We start from the raw sequence: 19,780 nt of genomic DNA on the forward strand, positions 1-19,780 counted from the left end.
AATTTTCCCTGGCCATGTCTGAGAACATTAAAATACGTAAATTTTCACCAGACGTGACGCGTGTGCAAAATTTCATGAGTTTTCGAGCATGTTTAGGCCCTCAAACGGCCAATTCATTTGCCGAAATAATAATAATAATAATAATAATAATAATAATAATAATAATAATAATAAACAGAGCAATTACAATAGGGCCTTCGCACTATCAGTGCTCGGGCCCTAATAATAATAATAATAATAATAATAATAATAATAATAATAATAATAATAAGAAACGGAGCAGATACAATAGGGCCTTCGCACTCTCGGTGCTCGGGCCCTAATAATAATAAGAAACGGAGCAGATACAATAGGGCCTTCGCACTCTCAGTGCTCGGGCCCTAATAATAATAATAAGAAACGGAGCAGATACAATAGGGCCTTCGCACTCTCGGTGCTCGGGCCCTAATAATAATAATTAAAGCTGCAAGCAGCGTTATGAGGGCCCTCGCACCCCCGGCGCGTCGAGCCACGCCCAACACCTAAAACCAGCACGTCCGATCTCATGTCACATTGATGGAATTCATGCATTTAACCACCAGCTAACATTTCAACTCATTCATTCATGATTAGTTAGTCGTTCCACTAGGTGGCGCTCTAACCATTATGTACAAATGGCATAACAAACACTTCCAAGCTCGAGTCTCATCACACCTGAGACGTTTGGGAGAGATTGGACATTGTGTTTTTGAGTGACAGCAGATTACTGCTTTTTGGCGAGTGATTCAAACTCTAAGTGCCGCCATAACCACCCCGTTTCCTTGAACGTAAAAAGCTTCGCAATTTAACATCACAAAGGTCTTTAGATTCCACACACTGGAGAATGGTTCAATATGATGAAATCCCTTGGAGGAGTTCGTCAAAGTATGAAGCCTGAAAAGAGGGGAAAATGTCGCCAAAATTGCACATTAATTTTAAAATGGCTGACTTCCTGTTGGATTTGGGATATTGCTCCAAGAGACTTTTTTGTACATCTTGATATTTTCCATAAGCTTACCAGGTTTCAGACTCATAGATGAAACACAGAGCAGGGGCTGTTGTTTTGAAATTTTGTAGGGGGCGCTGTGGAGCAATTTCGCGCTATTCAATGAAAATGATCACATGACAACAAAGCCTTCATCCATTTGGAGGTGTGGGCCAAATTTCAAGCCTCTATAAACTTGCAAGCCCCTCAAAAGCCACTTCATCTTTCATGTTGAACAGCGTTGCCACCAGGGTGCGCCGTTCAGTTTAAAGTCACAATTTTTGCACTGAAGCATCACGAGGGACTGATGTTGATATTCACCGCTTTTGAGGTGGCCACGATGAACCTGTGAAAATCAGTACAACAAAATTAAAGCCATGACATTTCCTGTTGCCACTAGGTGGCGCTGTACGTATTCCCGACAATGGGCACATCAATCTGTTCAGGGCGGGTCTGACATCATGCCTGTAAAGTCTGGTACTGAACAGACTGGATTTCATTGAGTTATACTAATTTGTTTCTTCATGGCGTGACATCAAAGTTCGCCATGCTGCTGGGGTCACACCCTTTTGCGAAAAGTCACAGTTTTCACTGTAACCCAAGACCAACTCCTTAAGGCTTTCCTGGAGAAATTTGAGGCTGCAGGTGTCACCCATCACTATACTGTACCCCAAAGTGTAAAACATGACATTTCCTGTTCCCACTAGGTGGCGCTGTCCCTGGTGTCAAATATGGCAGTTGAAATATGTTCAGGGGTGGAGCCTTATCATATGTGTTCACTTTGGTCAAGGTCAGAAAATGTATGACAAAATGAGAGGCAATAAGATTTTCATGGCGAGTCATCGAAATTCGCCATGGCGCCACGGCCTCATAGTATTGTGAAAACTCAAAAGCTCCGCAATTTAACATGGCCCAGGTGTGTAGTTGACACTGACCAAAGATGAAGCTTATACAACCAAATCCCAAGGAGGAGTTCGCAAAAGTTCGAGGCATGGAAATGGCAAAATTAGAGCCAAAATGTCACCTTCTCTTCCAAATGGCGGACTTCCTGTTGGGTTTGCATCAATGGGCCCACAGACTTTTTTGTTCGACTCGGCATGATACACATGTGTGCCAAATTTCATACATGTAGCTGAAACGATGTGGTCGTAGGGCTGCATTTAACAAGGCATAGGTGGCGCTGTAGAGCCATTTCCCAGTGCTCATATGTAAAACCATTAAAATACAAAATTTTTCACCAGACCTGGCATGTGTGCAAAATTTCATGAGTTTTTGAGCATGTTTAGGCCCTCAAAAAGGCCCTTGTTTGGGGTGAATAATAATAATAATAATAATTAAAGCTGCAAGCAGCGTTATGAGGGCCCTCGCACCCCCGGCACGTCGAGCCACTGCCAACACCTCAAACCGGCACGTCGGATGTGATGTCACATTGATGGATTTCATGCTTTTAATCACCAGCTAACATTTCATCTTATTCAACCAGGATTATAGTCATGCCACTAGGTGGCGCTCTAACCATTATTGACAAATAGCATAACAAACATTTCCAAGCTCGAGTCTCATCACACCTGCGACCTTTGGGAGAGATTGGACATTGTGTTTTTTAGTGACAGCAGATTACTGCTTTTTGCGAGTGATTGAAACTCTACGTGCCGCCATGACCACCCCGTTTCCCTGAACGGAAAAAGCTTCGCAATTTAACATCACAAAGGTCTTTAGATTCTACACACTGAAGAATGCTTCAATATGATGAAATCCCTTGGAGGAGTTCGTCAAAGTATGAGGCCTGAAAAGGGGGGAAAATGTCATCAAAATTACACATTAATTTTAAAATGGCTGACTTCCTGTTGGATTTGGGATATTGCTCCAAGAGACTTTTTTGTACACCTTGATATCTTACACAAGCTTACCAAGTGTCACACTCATAGATGAAACACAGAGCAGGGGCTGATGTTTTGAAATATTGTAGGGGGCGCTGTGGAGCCATTTTGCGCTATTCAAGGAAAATGGTTACATAACAACAATGCCTTCATCCATTTGGAGGTGTGTGCCAAATTTCAAGCCTCTATAAACTTTCCAAGCCCCTCAAAAGCCACTTCATCTTTCATGATGAACCGCGTTGCCACCAGGGTGCGCCGTTCAGTTTAAAGTCACAATTTTTGCACTGAAGCATCACGAGGGACTGATGGTGATATTCACCGCTTTTGAGGTGGCCACGATGAACCTGTGAAAATCAGTACAACAAAGTTAAAGCCATGACATTTCCTGTTGCCACTAGGTGGCGCTGTCCGTATTTCCGACAATGGGCATATCAATCTGTTCAGGGCGGGTCTGACATCATGCCTGTAAAGTCTGGTACTGATCAGACTGGATTTCATTGAGTTATACTAATTTGTTTCTTCATGGCGTGACATCAAAGTTCGCCATGCTGCTGGGGTCACACCCTTTTGCGAAAAGTCACAGTTTTCACTGTAACCCAAGACCAACTCCTTAAGGCTTTCCTGGAGAAATTTGAGGCTGCAGATGTCACCCATCACAATACTGTACCCCAAAGTGTAAAACATGACATTTCCTGTTCCCACTAGGTGGCGCTGTCCTTGATGTCAAATATGGCAGTTGAAATATGTTCAGGGGTGGAGCCTTATCATATGTGTGCTCTTTGGTCCAGATCGGAACATGTATGACAGAATGAGAGGCAATAAGATTTTCATGGCGAGTCATCAAAATTCGCCATGGCGCCACGGCCTCATACTATTGTGAAAACTCAAAAGCTCCGCAATTTAACATGGCACAAGGGTGTAGTTGACACTGTCCAAATTTGAAGCTTATAGGACCAAATCCCAAGGAGGAGTTCGTTAAAGTTCGAGGCATGGAAATGGCAAAATTAGAGCCAAAATGTCACCTTCTCTTCCAAATGGCGGACTTCCTGTTGGGTTTGCGTCAATGGGCCCACAGACTTTTTTGTTCGTCTTGGAATGATACACATGTGTGCCAAATTTCATACATGTAGCTCAAACCATGTGGTCGTAGGGCTGCATTTAACAAGGCATAGGTGGCGCTCTAGAGCCATTTCCCAGTGCTCATAAGTAAAACCATTAAAATACAAAATTTTTCACCAGACCTGGCATGTGTGCAAAATTTCATGAGTTTTTGAGCATGTTTAGGCCCTCAAAAAGGCCCTTGTTTGGGGTGAATAATAATAATAATAATAATAATAATAATAATAATAATAATAAGAAACGGAGCAGATACAATAGGGCCTTCGCACTCTCGGTGCTCGGGCCCTAATAATTAAAGCTGCAAGCAGCGTTATGAGGGCCCTCGCACCCCCGGCGTGTCGAGCCATGCCCAACACCTGAAACCAGCACGTCCGATCTGATGTCACATTGATGGAATTCATGCATTTAACCACCAGCTAACATTTCAACTCATTCATTCATGATTAGTTAGTCGTTCCACTAGGTGGCGCTCTAACCATTATTGACAAATAGCATAACAAACATTTCCAAGCTCGAGTCTCATCACACCTGCGACCTTTGGGAGAGATTGGACATTGTGTTTTTCAGTGACAGCAGATTACTGCTTTTTGCGAGTGATTGAAACTCTACGTGCCGCCATGACCACCCCGTTTCCCTGAACGGAAAAAGCTTCGCAATTTAACATCACAAAGGTCTTTAGATTCTACACACTGAAGAATGCTTCAATATGATGAAATCCCTTGGAGGAGTTCGTCAAAGTATGAGGCCTGAAAAGGGGGGAAAATGTCATCAAAATTACACATTAATTTTAAAATGGCTGACTTCCTGTTGGATTTGGAATATTGCTCCAAGAGACTTTTTTGTACATCTTAAGATCTTCCATAAGCTTACCAGGTTTCAGATTCATACATAAAACACAGAGCAGGGGCTGATATTTTGTAATTTTGTAGGGGGCGCTGTGGAGCCATTTTGCGCTATTCAAGGAAAATGGTTACATAACAACAAAGCCTTCATCACATTGGAGGCGTGGGCCAAGTTTAAAGCCTCTATAAACTTTCCAAGCCCCTCAAAAGTAACTTCATCTTTCATGTTGAACAGCGTTGCCACCAGGGTGCGCCGTTCAGTTTAAAGTCACAATTTTTGCACTGAAGCATCACGAGGGACTGATGGTGATATTCACCGCTTTTGAGGTGGCCACGATCAACCTGTGAAAATCAGTACAACAAAATTAAAGCCATGACATTTCCTGTTGCCACTAGGTGGCGCTGTCCGTATTTCCGACAATGGGCACATCAATCTGTTCAGGGCGGGTCTGACATCATGCCTGTAAAGTCTGGTACTGATCAGACTGGATTTCATTGAGTTATACTAATTTGTTTCTTCATGGCGTGACATCAAAGTTCGCCATGCTGCTGGGGTCACACCCTTTTGCGAAAAGTCACAGTTTTCACTGTAACCCAAGACCAACTCCTTAAGGCTTTCCTGGAGAAATTTGAGGCTGCAGATGTCACCCATCACTATACTGTACCCCAAAGTGTAAAACATGACATTTCCTGTTCCCACTAGGTGGCGCTGTCGTTGATGTCAAATATGGCAGTTGAAATATGTTCAGGGGTGGAGCCTTATCATATGTGTGCTCTTTGGTCAAGGTCAGAAAATGTATGACAAAATGAGATGCAATAAGATTTTCATGGCGAGTCATCGAAATTCGCCATGGCGCCACGGCCTCATAGTATTGTGAAAACTCAAAAGCTCCGCAATTTAACATGGCACAAGGGTGTAGTTGGCACTGACCAAATATGAAGCTTATACGACCAATTTCCAAGGAGGAGTTCGTTAAAGTTCGAGGCATGGAAATGGCAAAATTAGAGCCAAAATGTCACCTTCTCTTCCAAATGGCGGACTTCCTGTTGGGTTTGCGTCAATGGGCCCACAGACTTTTTTGTTCGTCTTGGCATGATACACATGTGTGCCAAATTTCATACATGTAGCTCAAACGATGTGGTCGTAGGGCTGCATTTAACAAGGCATAGGTGGCGCTGTAGAGCCATTTCCCAGTGCTCATATGTAAAACCATTAAAATACAAAATTTTTCACCAGACCTGGCATGTGTGCAAAATTTCATGAGTTTTTGAGCATGTTTAGGCCCTCAAAAAGGCCCTTGTTTCGCCTGAATAATAATAATAATAATAATAATAATAATAATAATAATAAGAAACGGAGCAGATACAATAGGGCCTTCGCACTCTCGGTGCTCGGGCCCTAATAATAATAATAATAATAATAAGAAACGGAGCAGATACAATAGGGCCTTCGCACTCTCAGTGCTCGGGCCCTAATAATAAGAAACGGAGCAGATACAATAGGGCCTTCGCACTCTCGGTGCTCGGGCCCTAATAATAATAAGAAACGGAGCAGATACAATAGGGCCTTCGCACTCTCAGTGCTCGGGCCCTAAAAAACCCCCACCCTTTCCTATTGGTCGAAAAATGTACCATGTCGACCAATCAAAAAATGGTATGGCAACATGGCATTTATTGTTTAGGAAGGGGGAAATTGTAGGAATGACGGCGTGTTTTGAGATGTGAGAGATTTGCGCAAATCTTGTGTAGTTAGTGTGTAGTGTAGTCAATAGTTTTGTGTGTGTCAGAACAATGAGGCGACTGCTGAATTGGAGTTTGAGTTATGTAGTGTTAACATACTACACAGGTCATGAACAAGATTTTTTTTTTTTTTTACATTTTCATTGTAAGTGGGCTAAAGCAGTTAATTAAAAGTAGTCTAACATAAATGTAAATGCTGTAATTTGATTATTTTAATAAACCATGTAACTTGGATGGATTCGATGCTGGCGTGACCACAGTGCACACGTCTGCTGTTGCTCACAGTGGTCCAAGTGTCTGCTCAGGGAGTTTGTGTGTTTGCTCAGACACATGAAAAATTAGAGGGAACATTGTTCTACAGCCATATATAAAACACGGTAGAGGCTCTGCTGGGGTTTTGGAGGCTTCATCATTTCTGCTTTCATAATTTTAACTAATTATGAAAGCAGAAAAGTGTGATTGGATTTTTATCCACAATGCAATACCACAAATAAAAACATAGATCTACAGTAGAACATTAGCAGTTATGGATTTGCTTCCCCAGAGCCTGGAGCTCAACATTATTGAACCAAGATTAAAGACTGAAGGGTCATTTATGTTTAAAATAAAATAAATAAGTCTCACCTTCCTCCGATCCACCTTTCTATTTGTTTTCTGATAAATAGAAACACATTTTAGAAAAGAAGTGGTGAAGCAATTATCATACATGATCGTTTTGTTTTATTTAGGGGGATGTTTTCTGACGGGAACTTCTCTTACGGGATCGAACCTCTTGGCACTGGAGCGGTAAGTAACTTCCAGCGACGCCATGAAAAGATGTGAAAAGACAATGCGTTCATATTTTTTCTTTCACTTTTATTTATATATTTATTTAAGCAGGCCACATGTAATAGACTCTCTTTCAGTAGAGGACTTTGAATCATGTTTGGGAGCTGCTTTGTCAGGTCTCACTTTCTCACAGTATCTCCGCTCTCCATAACTTACCGTCAGTGTTACTCTATCTCTGAGTTTCTGAGTGGAAAGTGTTGAATATACACACAATCCACCACCACGGAAACATTTCCAGTGTCTGAAAAGAAGCAGATTATCTGCTGGAGGCAGGTGAGCGAAGGAAAAGTTGACAAAAAGAAAGTTTGGCCCTTTACAAATATTCAGATTTTGATCTTAAAAGAGTTGCATTTAAAATAAATGGAGATTCAACAGAGTGACTGATGTGAGTGGGATAAAAGTGTTTAGAGAGGAAGAGGCTGAGCCTTTTTTTAAATTTTTTCCATTAAGGCTCAGTGATCGCAGTACAGCTCAATTACATAGACTGGAGAGATGAATCAATAGCCTCTCAGCTCATCTTCAAACTCCCTCACTCTCTCTCTTCCTCTCTCCTCAGCTCTCTCTCAAATGGGTCATTTTCATAAAGTATTTATCCCCAGCTCAAGTGTACCACTGTGTCCAGTGGAGTTGCTGCCATTATGACAGCCCTGTGATTGATTAAATATGCATCAGCACTTTCTACTTTTTTTTTTTTTTCCCACACAGAAGCTTTAAGTTCACAATGAGAAGTCCATTCATGTTTCCTATGATTTAAGCATATGTTTTTCTAAACTATATTTAATACTTCAGCAGCATTAAGATCCATTAACTGAATGCTTTCTGCAGTTTCACGTCTGTCGATCAAATCCCAGTACAGGTTTTCAAGGCTTAGATTTCCACTTATTCCAAATCTCTACCGGCTGCTGGTTCACTTTGAATTTTTTTTTTTTGCTTTTTTTTTTTTAACATTAAAAATTATGACACATAAATCCCAAGATGAGTGACATATACACATAAGCACAGGTCCTCTGAGTACCTGATTGAAGCTCAATTCCTCCCTGGTCATAAAAGAACATGTTTACTTCTGTGCAGCATCCCATAAACATCTGGGAACTGAGGAGAGCAGTTGCTGGAGTTTTGGAAGAGTAATGAGATCAAATATTTGCCTGACATGGGATTCTAGCTGCTCAGCAGTCTGGGCTGCAGTTAGGCCTTCTACTGAAAAGACATGCTGTTTTAATGGATGCAGTATGTGATTTAGTATTGTCTTGCTGAAATATGCAAGACATTCACTGAAACAGATGCCATTTGGATGGGAGCATATGTTGCTCTAAACCCTATATATACCTTTTTAGGTGTACAAGCTGCCAAATCCATAGGCACTAATGCACTCCTATAGCATCAGGGATGCAGGCTTTTGAACTGAGTACTAATAACAACTAAAGAGGTCCCGCTCCTCTTTAGTCCTGAGGACTGTGTTAATATGCATTTGTGCATTTGTGGATGGCACAATGAACTGTGCTCACAATTATTTCTGGAAGAGTTCCTGAGCCCATGCAGTGATTTCTTTAACTGACTCATATCTGTTTTTAATGCAGTGCTGGTTGAGGGTATGAAGATCACAGGCATCCAGGACTAATTGTGGGGTGGGAAACTTCCCCACAGATTTCTCCAGATTTTTAGAATCATTTAATGATTTAGCATCATTTACTTTTGCACCTTTTGTTTCTACGTCTCCTCTTTTTTTGAGACCAGTTGGCTCTGCAAAGAAGATTCAGGCAGTTTTTCAGCCCTCGATAATATTTTTTTTTCTTTTAAAATAAGGATTTTGCTGATTAGTGAAAAAAGTAAACTAGACAAAACAAGAAAAAGACTGGCTGCTTGTGTGTGGTTCTTTGTTCTTTGTTGGCTTCCCTTGCTGCATTTCAGCTACAGAAAAAAATTGACATTCATTAAATTGTTTCCATCTTCCTCTCCCTCTGTGTTCTTCCCTGTCGCCCTCCAGGAGAAAAATGACCACGTTGTGTTTCGAATGCCTAACACTGACCTTTTTCCACCTCCCTGTCCAGGTAAGTCCTCTCGTTTTTTTTCTCGTACAGTAATTTCCAAATGTCAGTATTCATATAAGCTCTCATTGGTTTAATGATAGAGAAATTCACTATGAGGAGCTGTTAGTGGTGGGGAAAAAGATACATTTAAAAATCTGGATCTTATTTTGATGAAACCCTGACGAGACGCAGTTTGTTACTAAACCTCAAAGGCTGGTGCTATTCCTTGTTTGGAGACGACACTTTTGTCCTTGACAGTTATCTAATGCAGTCAAATGTTCTGTAATGCAAGCCCCTGTTTGGTTCTGCTTCTTCACTCCCTTCACGTTCAGAGTCCTCAGGTTGTCCATCTGTCCTCCACGCCCTTCCTAAACGTCTCATTTGGCTGCGTTCCTTCTCCACCTCACCCATTTGTCCCTTACTCTTCCTCTCTGGAGTCACCTCCCCGCTCATTCCTGTTCCTCTGTGCCTCTTCACCCCTAACTCTCTCCATTTGTGCTCATGCGCTCCCCTTTTTTCTGCTCTCCCTACCACGGGCTCTGATATTGATTTCTCCTGCAGATCACTGGACTAAAATACATGGTTGCATCCATCACTGGAATGATAACAGCCACTTTTCCCTCTCAGTGGTGTCTGCTTATGTGTTGCAGGATGCTCCATGAACAGCACAGAGGCTAAGATGCAGTCACGCAGGCAAAGCGAAGAGGATGGCGAGCTAAGCGATGAAGTCAACTGGTCTACCGAAGAAAAGCCGATACTCACAGAAGGTCTTCGACGCTCAAGAAGACAAGTCAGTTTTCCTTCAAGCTCTGATTCTTCATCTGCACACACACCTCCAAACACACAGTTGGCCCGCTGGGATCATGTTGGCAGCAGCAATGCTGAGAGAGTCACCAACAGAGAATCATCAGTGAGGAGAAATTAATATTTTACAAATAAGTCAGATGATGATATGACTCATTTTTAATTCTGATTAAAAACAGTCCTAGGAAAAAAAAAGAGAGAGAAATTCTGAGGCAACACCTCTGGAATAAATTTGAACTCTGTTTTGACTTGTAGACTCGTACAAAGAAGTGAAGGTGTGAAGTTGAAGAGATGTCTGTCTGGGCGACAGCCTTTATGGTTCCTCATTAATTTTACCTTCACAGGGTGAATGTTTGGCTTTGCACAGATGTCTGTATGCATCCTTCAGGCTAACTCAGAGCAGACTTAAAAACAACTGTAATAAAATGATTTTTTGCCTGTAACTTTTCATCTTTCAACATTATCCAAAGTACTACAAATTAAAAAATGACCTTCAGTGGCAGCAAACCCCATTTTTACCTGTGATCAATGGGCTCTTTCATGAGTGCAAAGCTGGTTTCAGTTGAGATAAGTCAGTCTCGTGCTCTCTGGACTAATCACACTATAATAAAGTTAGAATCTAAATGTGATGACAGTTGTTTGCTCAACATGCTGTACTTAGGTCTGAGTATTTAAAAAAAACAAAAAACAAAGAAAACCCACCTGAGCACATTTATTTTTCAGAGCCATTTTTTTTCTTTCTATCAAACATCTAAAGCAATCATGCTCACGCTGAAGTCGATCTTTTCAGGCACAAGTAACTAAAATCTGCTTATGAATGAATGATCTCCATGTTGTGTTGCCTTTTCAAGGACACACTCTAGAGTTTCATCAGTGTCAGCATGTGTGCACGCATGCAGTGTGAGTAATAGTTCCACCTGCTGGTTTTGTGATGTGTGTGTGTTGTGGTGTTCTGTCTGTTTATCTTGTATCAAGGTTAAAGTGACAGCACGCTCAAACGTCTGGCTCTGTGGATTTTATTTTGCCCTCTTCCAGGTGAGGCGAGGCCAACGCACCGTCCAGACTGAGACCAAGTACATCGAGCTGATGGTGGTCAACGATTATGAACTGGTATCTGTGAACCCGGCAGCTCCCACAAGTTCTCTTTTGCCTTGTTTGTGTAACAGGAGTGATAATAATTGATTGTGAGTCTTGCAGTAACATGGTCTTCTCTTTTTAGTTTGTGCAGTTACGCCGGTCGACCACGCAGACGAAGATTTTTTCTAAATCGGTGGTGAACATGGCAGATTTGGTGAGGAGTTTATTTTTATATTTTTAATAAGAATAGTTTTAAGCCCTGCAGCAGATAAAACCTTTGATGTTCAGTGCTTAAAGGACAGGCGTAGATGGTATAAATGTAACAAAAAATCTGTAAGTTTTTAAATGTTTTTGAGTTCTTGATGTTTTGATTGTTTTCTCTTTAAGCATGGCTTCCCTCATATTGAATCAGGGGCTCTCAAGCTTTCTTTATGGCTGCTGCCACATTTCAGAGGCTTTTCTGGCAGATGAAACATTTCTGAGTTGGACAGCTGCCGTTTTGTATTTGGGGAAAGTCCTACAAGCCATTTTACTGTGACTTTGTTTTTAAGCCATGTCCATTATTATTTCTTTTTCTCAAATGCAATAGGTTTTCTTTGGACATTGGCTGCTTTTTCACTCTTTTTCATGTATCTGACCTTTTTGAGAGGAATGTTTAACACCCATAAATCATTCAAGCATAAAAAATGGCACCTTAATCAAGGGATGTGTCTACACACATGACAGCTTAGCAAAAAACCAAAGAGGTATCTTAAATGGTGTCTTTAGGCATGTTGTTACTAGCAGTCTGTTGCTAAAGCACATAATTTGTTATAATTTCTTTAGTTTAATCTATTAAAAGTGTCAAAAATATCAGTTTGACAGACATAAAATAGTATTTTTGCACCAACAAGGTGATTCTCAAAGAGCTGCCAACTGAAAAATGGGATTGGCATGGAAAAGTGGAGGACAAAAGAAGTAGCCACAGTATGTGGAAGTCATGTCTTTAAGAAATGGGATGAATTCAATCTTGTTAATTTGAACCAAAAATATGATCAGTATGTACGGAGGAGGTGGAGAGAGCTACAACAGTGAGTGTCTACAGCCATTTGTAGCTATTTTTTTTTTTTTTTTTTACTCTGATTGACAGTGGCCTAAATTCTTAGCATAACAATGATCCCAAACATACTGTCAGTGCAGCAAAAGCATACCTGGATAGAAAAAGCAAACAAAGGAGCACCATCAGTCATGGACTGGCCTCCACAGAGTGGGCCTCAACATTATTTAAGCAATATGGGAATTTTTTTGACAGAATAGAACAAAAAGCAGCCAACATCCAAAGAGGAGCTTTTTTTTTTGTCCTCAATGAGCCTGGTGATATATTTCTGAAGGCTACTTAAAGAAATCACAGGAAAGCTTGACTAGTAGAGTTCAGCCTGTGTTGAAGAGTTAAGATAATCATATTCACTCTCAAACTTTATTTTTACCTTTTATACTATTTTTGCATGTGTATTTGCACATGTTTCAATAAATGGCCCATTTATTTCCCATTTTCCTGTTAAAATATGAAGAAATGAGGGCTGAGCCAAGACTTTTGCAGAAACATCAAACAGAAGTGAAAATGTTGCATGTTTAGATTTTAAGTTGGACAAATGGTGCTTATAGTGGAGGATGAATTATTTTGGAGATGTTTATTATGAACGGAGTAAAGCGATGAACCTTTACAGTCAGAAACCTCAGAGCACTCACTGTGAGCCTTTTGTATCATTTATATAAAAACCTTTTTCCTGCTGTGTGTGGAATGGAGCTGATTGCATATGATTATCCTCTAAAACAGCCAATTGAAGAGCAAAAAAAAAATCACTCCATGCTTTTGTCCTCAGCTTGTGAAACCCTTCACTGGCTGGGAACAGTGACGGTTTCTGTGGCAACCAGCTGTTGCCTTCCTTCTTCACCACTGAAGTAGATGGATACAACTGTCTCCATTATATGCAATATTGCACAATTTAAATCATTATTATTCATAAATATGAATTAATATAGCACATTTAAGCGTAACAGATTGTATCCAAAGATTTCAGATGGAATTATCTGGAGGGTTGATCTGGAGTTAACCAGCTCTGACAGGGATTTTTAGGTAGACGGCAAAAGGTTACATTGGAAACGTTGCCAGGATGAGTGAAAGATGGTTTACATGTTACGGTCTAGCTGAAGCATCTTTAACCAGCTGCACTGGGAATATTAGTGATTTGCATATTCCTCCAATATGTATGAATACTGAATGACCTCCTACCTAAACCATGACAAATTTAGCTTTGACAAAAGATTTTATATGGAAATTTAATTTACACAGCTTCATGAAGCTGTCATTAAAAGAATAGACAGAACCATCTAAGACGAGCTATTTTTCTTTGAGACTGAGCTGTTGTACTCTATTATAAAGAAGGAACTAGTCCACAGCCTTATCCCACAGCACCCTCTTCCTTTCAGAGGGGTCTACTGCAACTGTTCACAGAAATTGGGCACTTAAATGATTGATTACATACCAGGTGAGGATGCACAATCACGTGCTGATTATCTCTTTTAGATCTACAAGGAGCAGCTCAACACTCGCATCGTCCTGGTAGCCATGGAAACCTGGTCGTCTGAAAACAGGGTCGCTGTCGGCGATGACCCGTTGCTCACCCTGCGTGACTTCATGAAGTACAGGAAGGAGAGCATCAAGGAGCGCGTTGATGCTGTGCATCTCTTCTCGTGAGTCTTCCTTTTCTTGTCCTCATCCTCCTCCGGCTTGCTCTCCTTCTCTCCTAACAGTCTTGTCTTTGCCACAGTGGGAGGACGTTCATGAGCAGCCGCAGCGAGGCAGCCTACATTGGGGGCATCTGCTCGTTGACTCGGGGTGGAGGGATCAATGAGGTGACATTTGTGCTCTCTACTGTCTACTAAACTTCTAAATATTGATATTTGTGAGGATAATTATTAGCGTGTTTGATTGTGTGTTTCTTCAGTTTGGCAGTGTGGGTCCTATGGCCATCACATTGTCTCAGAGTCTTGGTCAGAACATCGGCATGCTAAGGAACAAAGAGCGAACAGCTGCTGGTAAAACTCAGTGTAGAGCTGAACTAAAGCCTTGCACAAGACTCACATTTGAGATTAGAATACTTTGGCATACAGAGGAGATCATGTTAGACTCAGTGACTGCAAGATAATCAGATCCTGTGGCTTTAAAACGAGCCCAAATCATCATCCCTCCACCACCATAAGAAATCTAATAAACAGCACTCATTTAATTTGCCCACTGAGCTTATTCTTATACATTTATCACTGAGCAAACGCATCATCTCACTGTTTCAGGTATAACAAGCACATCCTCAGTTTCAGCACAGGCTTGTTTTTCTTTTCTCCAGGTGACTGCAGGTGTCCAGATCCGTGGCTGGGCTGTATCATGGAGGATACAGGGTAACAATAAATTAAGCTTTCTGTACATTTAGTAAGAATTCTGAGCAAAAACAGATGTCTTTTGATTTTCAACAGATTTTTCAGTTAATTGATAAATTGCTAAATATTTTCTGTTTCTTGTGTTAATCAGCTACTACCTGCCAAGGAAGTTCTCTCGCTGTAGTATAGATGAGTATCTGCGTTTCCTCCAGCAGGGTGGAGGCAGCTGCCTCTTCAACAAGCCCACAAAGGTGAGAGATAGTCAGTTACTATCAGAGGCTCTTAAGGTCAAGATTAATCTCTTTTGTAGGGATAGAAATATAAGAAAAACTCTCATCTCTTGCTATAGACTGAATGGATTCACATTGTGCCTTTTAGAAATGTGTTTTTACCGTCTGTTTCCCACGTAGCTCCTAGACCCATCAGAGTGTGGCAATGGGTATGTAGAGCTTGGAGAGGAATGCGACTGTGGATCACTGGTGGTGAGCATAAACTAATTAATTCAACGATGGTTTAACTAGTTTTGTCTTTATACTGTGTTAGATTGTAAGTGTAGGTATTAGTTATGAGTTTGGGATGTGAGGACCTAAAAGAAAACACTCTTTCCCTGCAGGAGTGCACCCTGAGTGGAGCCAACTGCTGCAAAAAGTGCACTCTTACCCATAATGCCATGTGCAGCAATGGGCTCTGCTGCAGGGATTGTAAGGTAAGCTGTTTTAATGCATTAAACCATAATTCTTTCCATCCCCAAGATCCCTGTGCTGATACCTTATCTGAGAATATAAGGTTGCATTTCCGTCAGGCTGATTGGAAATGCTACGATGGTGCAAACTGATATAAAATCTTGGTAGAGGTGCAGCCAGTGTTGCTGGTTCATTAACAGAGGACTGTTATTTCCTCCATAACTGAGGCAAAATTAAATATTTAAATGGAGCTCGACTTCTGTGGGGAGGCTGACAGAGCTCACAGCTGTAGACCAGCTTTGGACTTGGAGGAGCTAACTAGATAGCACAGATTGACTGTGTGTCCATCTCATTTTCCGTGCACCATTCCTCCACATGTCTCACATTTGTGTTCTCCTCTGCTGCTGCAGTATGAGCTGAGAGGGGTGACGTGCCGCAGTGCTGTGAATGACTGTGACATTCCTGAGACCTGCACGGGAGACTCGAGCCAGGTGAAAAAGAGCACCCTGCAGAGAAATTCAGAGATCTAACACCCACAGTGACTCTAAAAAGGCAGATGATGTTATTTCTCTTCCAGTGTCCCCATAATGTCCACAAACTGGATGGCTACACGTGTGAAGATGGCCAAGTAAAGTTCAATTACAGTTATATTTAATAGCACATTCTTCCCCCCCTCTCTTATCTGCTCTGCATCTTTAATTCCTCTCTTTTTCCCTGCCAGGGTCGCTGTTATGGAGGTCGCTGCAAGACCAGAGATAGCCAGTGCAAGACTCTGTGGGGCTTCAGTAGGTTTGGATTTGATAATGAGCTTTATTTCTTGATTTATTTTTTTATTGCCCTTTAATAGCTATTCATGCTAACGCTTTTCTTTGGCCATAACCTCTGTGTTTTTACATCTTCTTAATAAGTTAATTGTAACACTCACTGTAATAAATGCGAGTTTGTTCTCTTTTCCCAGACTCAGCTGACAGATTTTGCTATGAAAAGCTGAACTCTGAGGGCACAGAGAGAGGAAACTGTGGTCCACACTCCAGTGGCCAGGGATGGGTGCCGTGCAATAAACAGTCAGTGAATATAACTTTCTGTGTATAACAACAGAACTGTGACCTATAATTAGATTATATGGAATATTTTTAAGCTTTTATTGTTCCATCTTCTCTCGGTTTCCTGCATCAGGGATGTTCTGTGTGGTTTGCTGCTTTGCACCAATCTGACAGACAGACCGAGATTTGGCGAGCTGCAGGGAAAGGTCACCAGCCTGACCATCCACCATCAGAGCAGATACCTGGACTGCAGGTGAGGCAGCCTGATGAAATTCAAAACCTCGGCATGAAAAAATATCAGCTTCATCTATTTTGCACTCAGAAAATTAGCCTTTTGGAAAAGATTGCACATGAAAACATTATTATATTAGGTAAGCATGATTTGACATAACTGTCTGACCCACAGGGGTGGTCACGCAGTGCTGGATGATGGCTTGGATCTGGGCTATGTGGAAGATGGGACACCATGTGGGCCGAACATGATGTGTTTGGAGCGTCGCTGCCTCCCCGTTACCACCTTCAACCTCAGCACCTGCCCTGGATCCTCATCCTTGCGTATCTGCTCCCACCACGGGGTGAGTCCACAACCGCCATCTGTCCCACCTCGGAGCTTCCTTTGTTTCAAATTTGGACTTTAGAACGTCATCTCATTTATAAAGCTTTGACTATGTTCGTCCTCTGTGTCCTGCAGACGTGCAGTAACGAGGTGAAGTGTATCTGTGATCCAGACTACACCGGGAAGGACTGCAGTGTGTTTGACCCGATCCCAACCCCCACCTCGCCAGATGGCCCAGAGAAGTACAAAGGTAACCTCACAGAGCAGTTTAGTCCTTTCATCAGACAGACTCCGCACCGCCAGCTCCACTAAAGTAACAGAGCTCATTTGCTTTTTGATCATCTAATCATTTGCAGAAGTCGGTTTCGTATCTGAAGTCCGTATCTTAAGTTCATACCTTTCATGCTGTTTAAAATGATGTGCTTTTTATAATATTTAGTTGTTTAATAATTTATTGAAAAGATGCGACAATTAATTTAAAAAAATTTTTTATAAATAATTAGTGCATTTGTTTTCTCTTCAACAACAAACTGCAGCTACAGTGAATCCAGCAGAGCTTAACAACATGTGGTTGCAAAAAAGGAGACAGAACAAAGAAAAAAATTTCAAAATAAAACTTGGAGGAGTAATAATAGACTTATTTAATTTTTTTAAAATAAACAAACAGAAAAATTAAGCTTTGGTTGGAGTTGTACTAGGATTTTCTAAAGTTTCATTTTTGATCTATGAACATGAACTAAAATGTTTTAAAACAGAAAATCAAATACATACACACCTACACCCTTACCCTTTCTGTAATTTATAACCTCTGTGCACTACCAGATTAATTTAAATTAAATCATCAAGATTTAATTGAAGTGCCGACTGTCAACTTTAGCAAACTATTGGATTTACTGTTTGGAAATTGGAGCCATTTTTATGCAGCACCTCATTTTCAAGAGGAGGAAAAAATGTGTAATTGTCCAAATAGTTAAGGACCTGACTGTATGTGGTGCAGAACATGAAGCCTATTTTATTTTCCATATGTACATAATGCGTATATTAACTACCCAAAAAGTTACTTATTGGTTCTCAGCACGCCTATATGCCTCTTCCTTCGCTCCCACAGGTCCCAGTGGTACCAATATCATCATAGGCTCGGTTGCTGGGGCTATTCTGCTGGCGGCGATAATCCTGGGGGGAACTGGTTGGGGATTTAAGTAAGAGCTCTGGCATACCTCCGTCTGTGTGTGCCTGCCGTGTTCCTTCTGTCAGCTAACGTAGATGCCTGCCTGCAGCTCGCTGCTGAACGCTTCTCTGCTTGCAGCCTGATCCATACTCACCACAAGAGAGCATGTGGGTTTCTTCTTAAAGCGGGTGGATGTGCAGTAGATGGTTCACCATCCGTGGGTATGTCGAGGGATTTGGCACGAATGAAAGCATTTCAGTAGCTTGCTGTTTTGTTTTGTTTTGCTTTGTTTACATAAAATCTTCCCTGAAACTTGCATCATGGCATGAGATGATGATGATTAGAATTTGACTCCTATTTGAAGAAGAGTAACAAAATTAGGGTTGGGCTTGTTGGCTGAGCTTTTTGAGGACAGGAACTTGTTGAGGGCATGTTTTTCTACTTAATACAGTTAATTCAAGAAAAAACCCCAGTTTATTAATCAACAGTTAGTTGCTATTCTCTCGGGTAAATTTGTCCAAGATAGTGAAACTGCTGTAAGCTCCCATGTCAGACTGACCTCAGCAATTCAATGGGTGTGTTTGGGTATGCTCAGACCTCTGCAGCCCTCTCCTCCTCTCTGCATGGCACCAACAGCTCACTTTAGTGATGTTAGGAGTGCTTTGCTGCATTGGTGAGGCGCTCTTTGAAGTTTTCTCTGGCATACTGGTGCACATATTAGAATCCCTTATTAGAAAGCACGTCTCTCCATAGTTCAGTGTGCACAGCTGGATTTGACTCCCAATTGTCTTTCTTCTGCCTGCTTTATCCGCTTTGTCTTGTCTCATGCTAGCTTTGCCGTGGCACGCCTGCAGTATGCAGAGGAACGGATGCGCTCGTCATAATCTTTTGCCTTCATCTCATAACTATAGCTTGTATCTACCCGGACAGATCCTGCACCGGCAGGCAGTAGAGTTTACTTTGTTGATAGCAAAAGATGAAGATGTGAGATTTGAAGTAAATGCCAGTTTTTCTGCACTGCGTGGTTTGTTTTTTTATCACACTGCTCCTTGAACACCAAAGTTGATAATATTGCTGTCCCTGTTTATCTTTTTCCTGCATCACTTCCAGAAATATCCGGAAAGGAAGGTACGATCCCACCTTTCAGAGCTGATCCCAAAGCTGGGACATCATTAAACCACTGATGATTATATCACTGTATTGCCATCTGTTTTGTAAGAATCATCTGACCTTTTTCTAAGGACTCTCACTTGTATCTGTTACCTGCTTCTTTATTCTTATTTTTCCTCATTTATGATCCTTTTTTTTATTAATGTGTATTTGTATAGAAACAATGGCATAAAGCAATGCCACATACTACAGTCTTTATATAGCCTGTGCATATTGCAGTACCCATTCATAAAATATACAAACTCCTATTCACTGTGTTATCCTAGTTTGCTTCATTTTTATTTGTGCTGCGTGCCGCTTCAGAGTTGGTTGCCATTCCTAGCATATAGCTTCTGTGTTGATTTGTATCATTTCATTAATAAAAGGTTCACTTTTTATTAATGAAGTTTTTTTTTTTTTAAATATTTTGATCTTCTGTCTGCT

The 19,780-nt window shown here is 41.2% G+C and overlaps 1 protein-coding gene across 3 annotated transcripts in view; it reads left to right on the forward strand.

Moving 5' to 3' along the window:
- The window catches only part of adam11 (ADAM metallopeptidase domain 11), a 73,294-nt gene that overhangs the window by 51,405 nt on the left and 2,109 nt on the right, over nt 1-19,780 (forward strand). The window contains exons 6-26 of one of the 3 annotated variants that reach the window (XM_085466335.1): nt 7,313-7,370; nt 9,397-9,460; nt 10,090-10,229; nt 11,279-11,353; nt 11,463-11,534; nt 13,887-14,053; nt 14,131-14,215; nt 14,308-14,398; nt 14,707-14,758; nt 14,889-14,988; nt 15,148-15,219; nt 15,351-15,443; nt 15,831-15,911; nt 15,998-16,048; nt 16,142-16,205; nt 16,379-16,484; nt 16,597-16,716; nt 16,870-17,038; nt 17,155-17,269; nt 18,128-18,218; nt 19,298-19,315. In XM_085466335.1, the coding sequence (XP_085322461.1) occupies nt 7,313-7,370; nt 9,397-9,460; nt 10,090-10,229; nt 11,279-11,353; nt 11,463-11,534; nt 13,887-14,053; nt 14,131-14,215; nt 14,308-14,398; nt 14,707-14,758; nt 14,889-14,988; nt 15,148-15,219; nt 15,351-15,443; nt 15,831-15,911; nt 15,998-16,048; nt 16,142-16,205; nt 16,379-16,484; nt 16,597-16,716; nt 16,870-17,038; nt 17,155-17,269; nt 18,128-18,218; nt 19,298-19,315 (1,884 nt within the window). Of the gene's footprint in view, nt 1-7,312; nt 7,371-9,396; nt 9,461-10,089; nt 10,230-11,278; nt 11,354-11,462; nt 11,535-13,886; nt 14,054-14,130; nt 14,216-14,307; nt 14,399-14,706; nt 14,759-14,888; nt 14,989-15,147; nt 15,220-15,350; nt 15,444-15,830; nt 15,912-15,997; nt 16,049-16,141; nt 16,206-16,378; nt 16,485-16,596; nt 16,717-16,869; nt 17,039-17,154; nt 17,270-18,127; nt 18,219-19,297; nt 19,752-19,780 lie in introns of those variants that run through there. The other 2 variants (XM_085466334.1, XM_085466333.1) reach the window with 2 other exon arrangements.

The sequence above is a fragment of the Copadichromis virginalis genome, linkage group LG8, assembly GCF_057382275.1.
Source record: "Copadichromis virginalis isolate Kocher_CV1m ecotype Utaka linkage group LG8, C_Virginalis_male_GT1.1, whole genome shotgun sequence".
Classification (NCBI taxonomy): Eukaryota; Metazoa; Chordata; class Actinopteri; order Cichliformes; family Cichlidae; genus Copadichromis; species Copadichromis virginalis.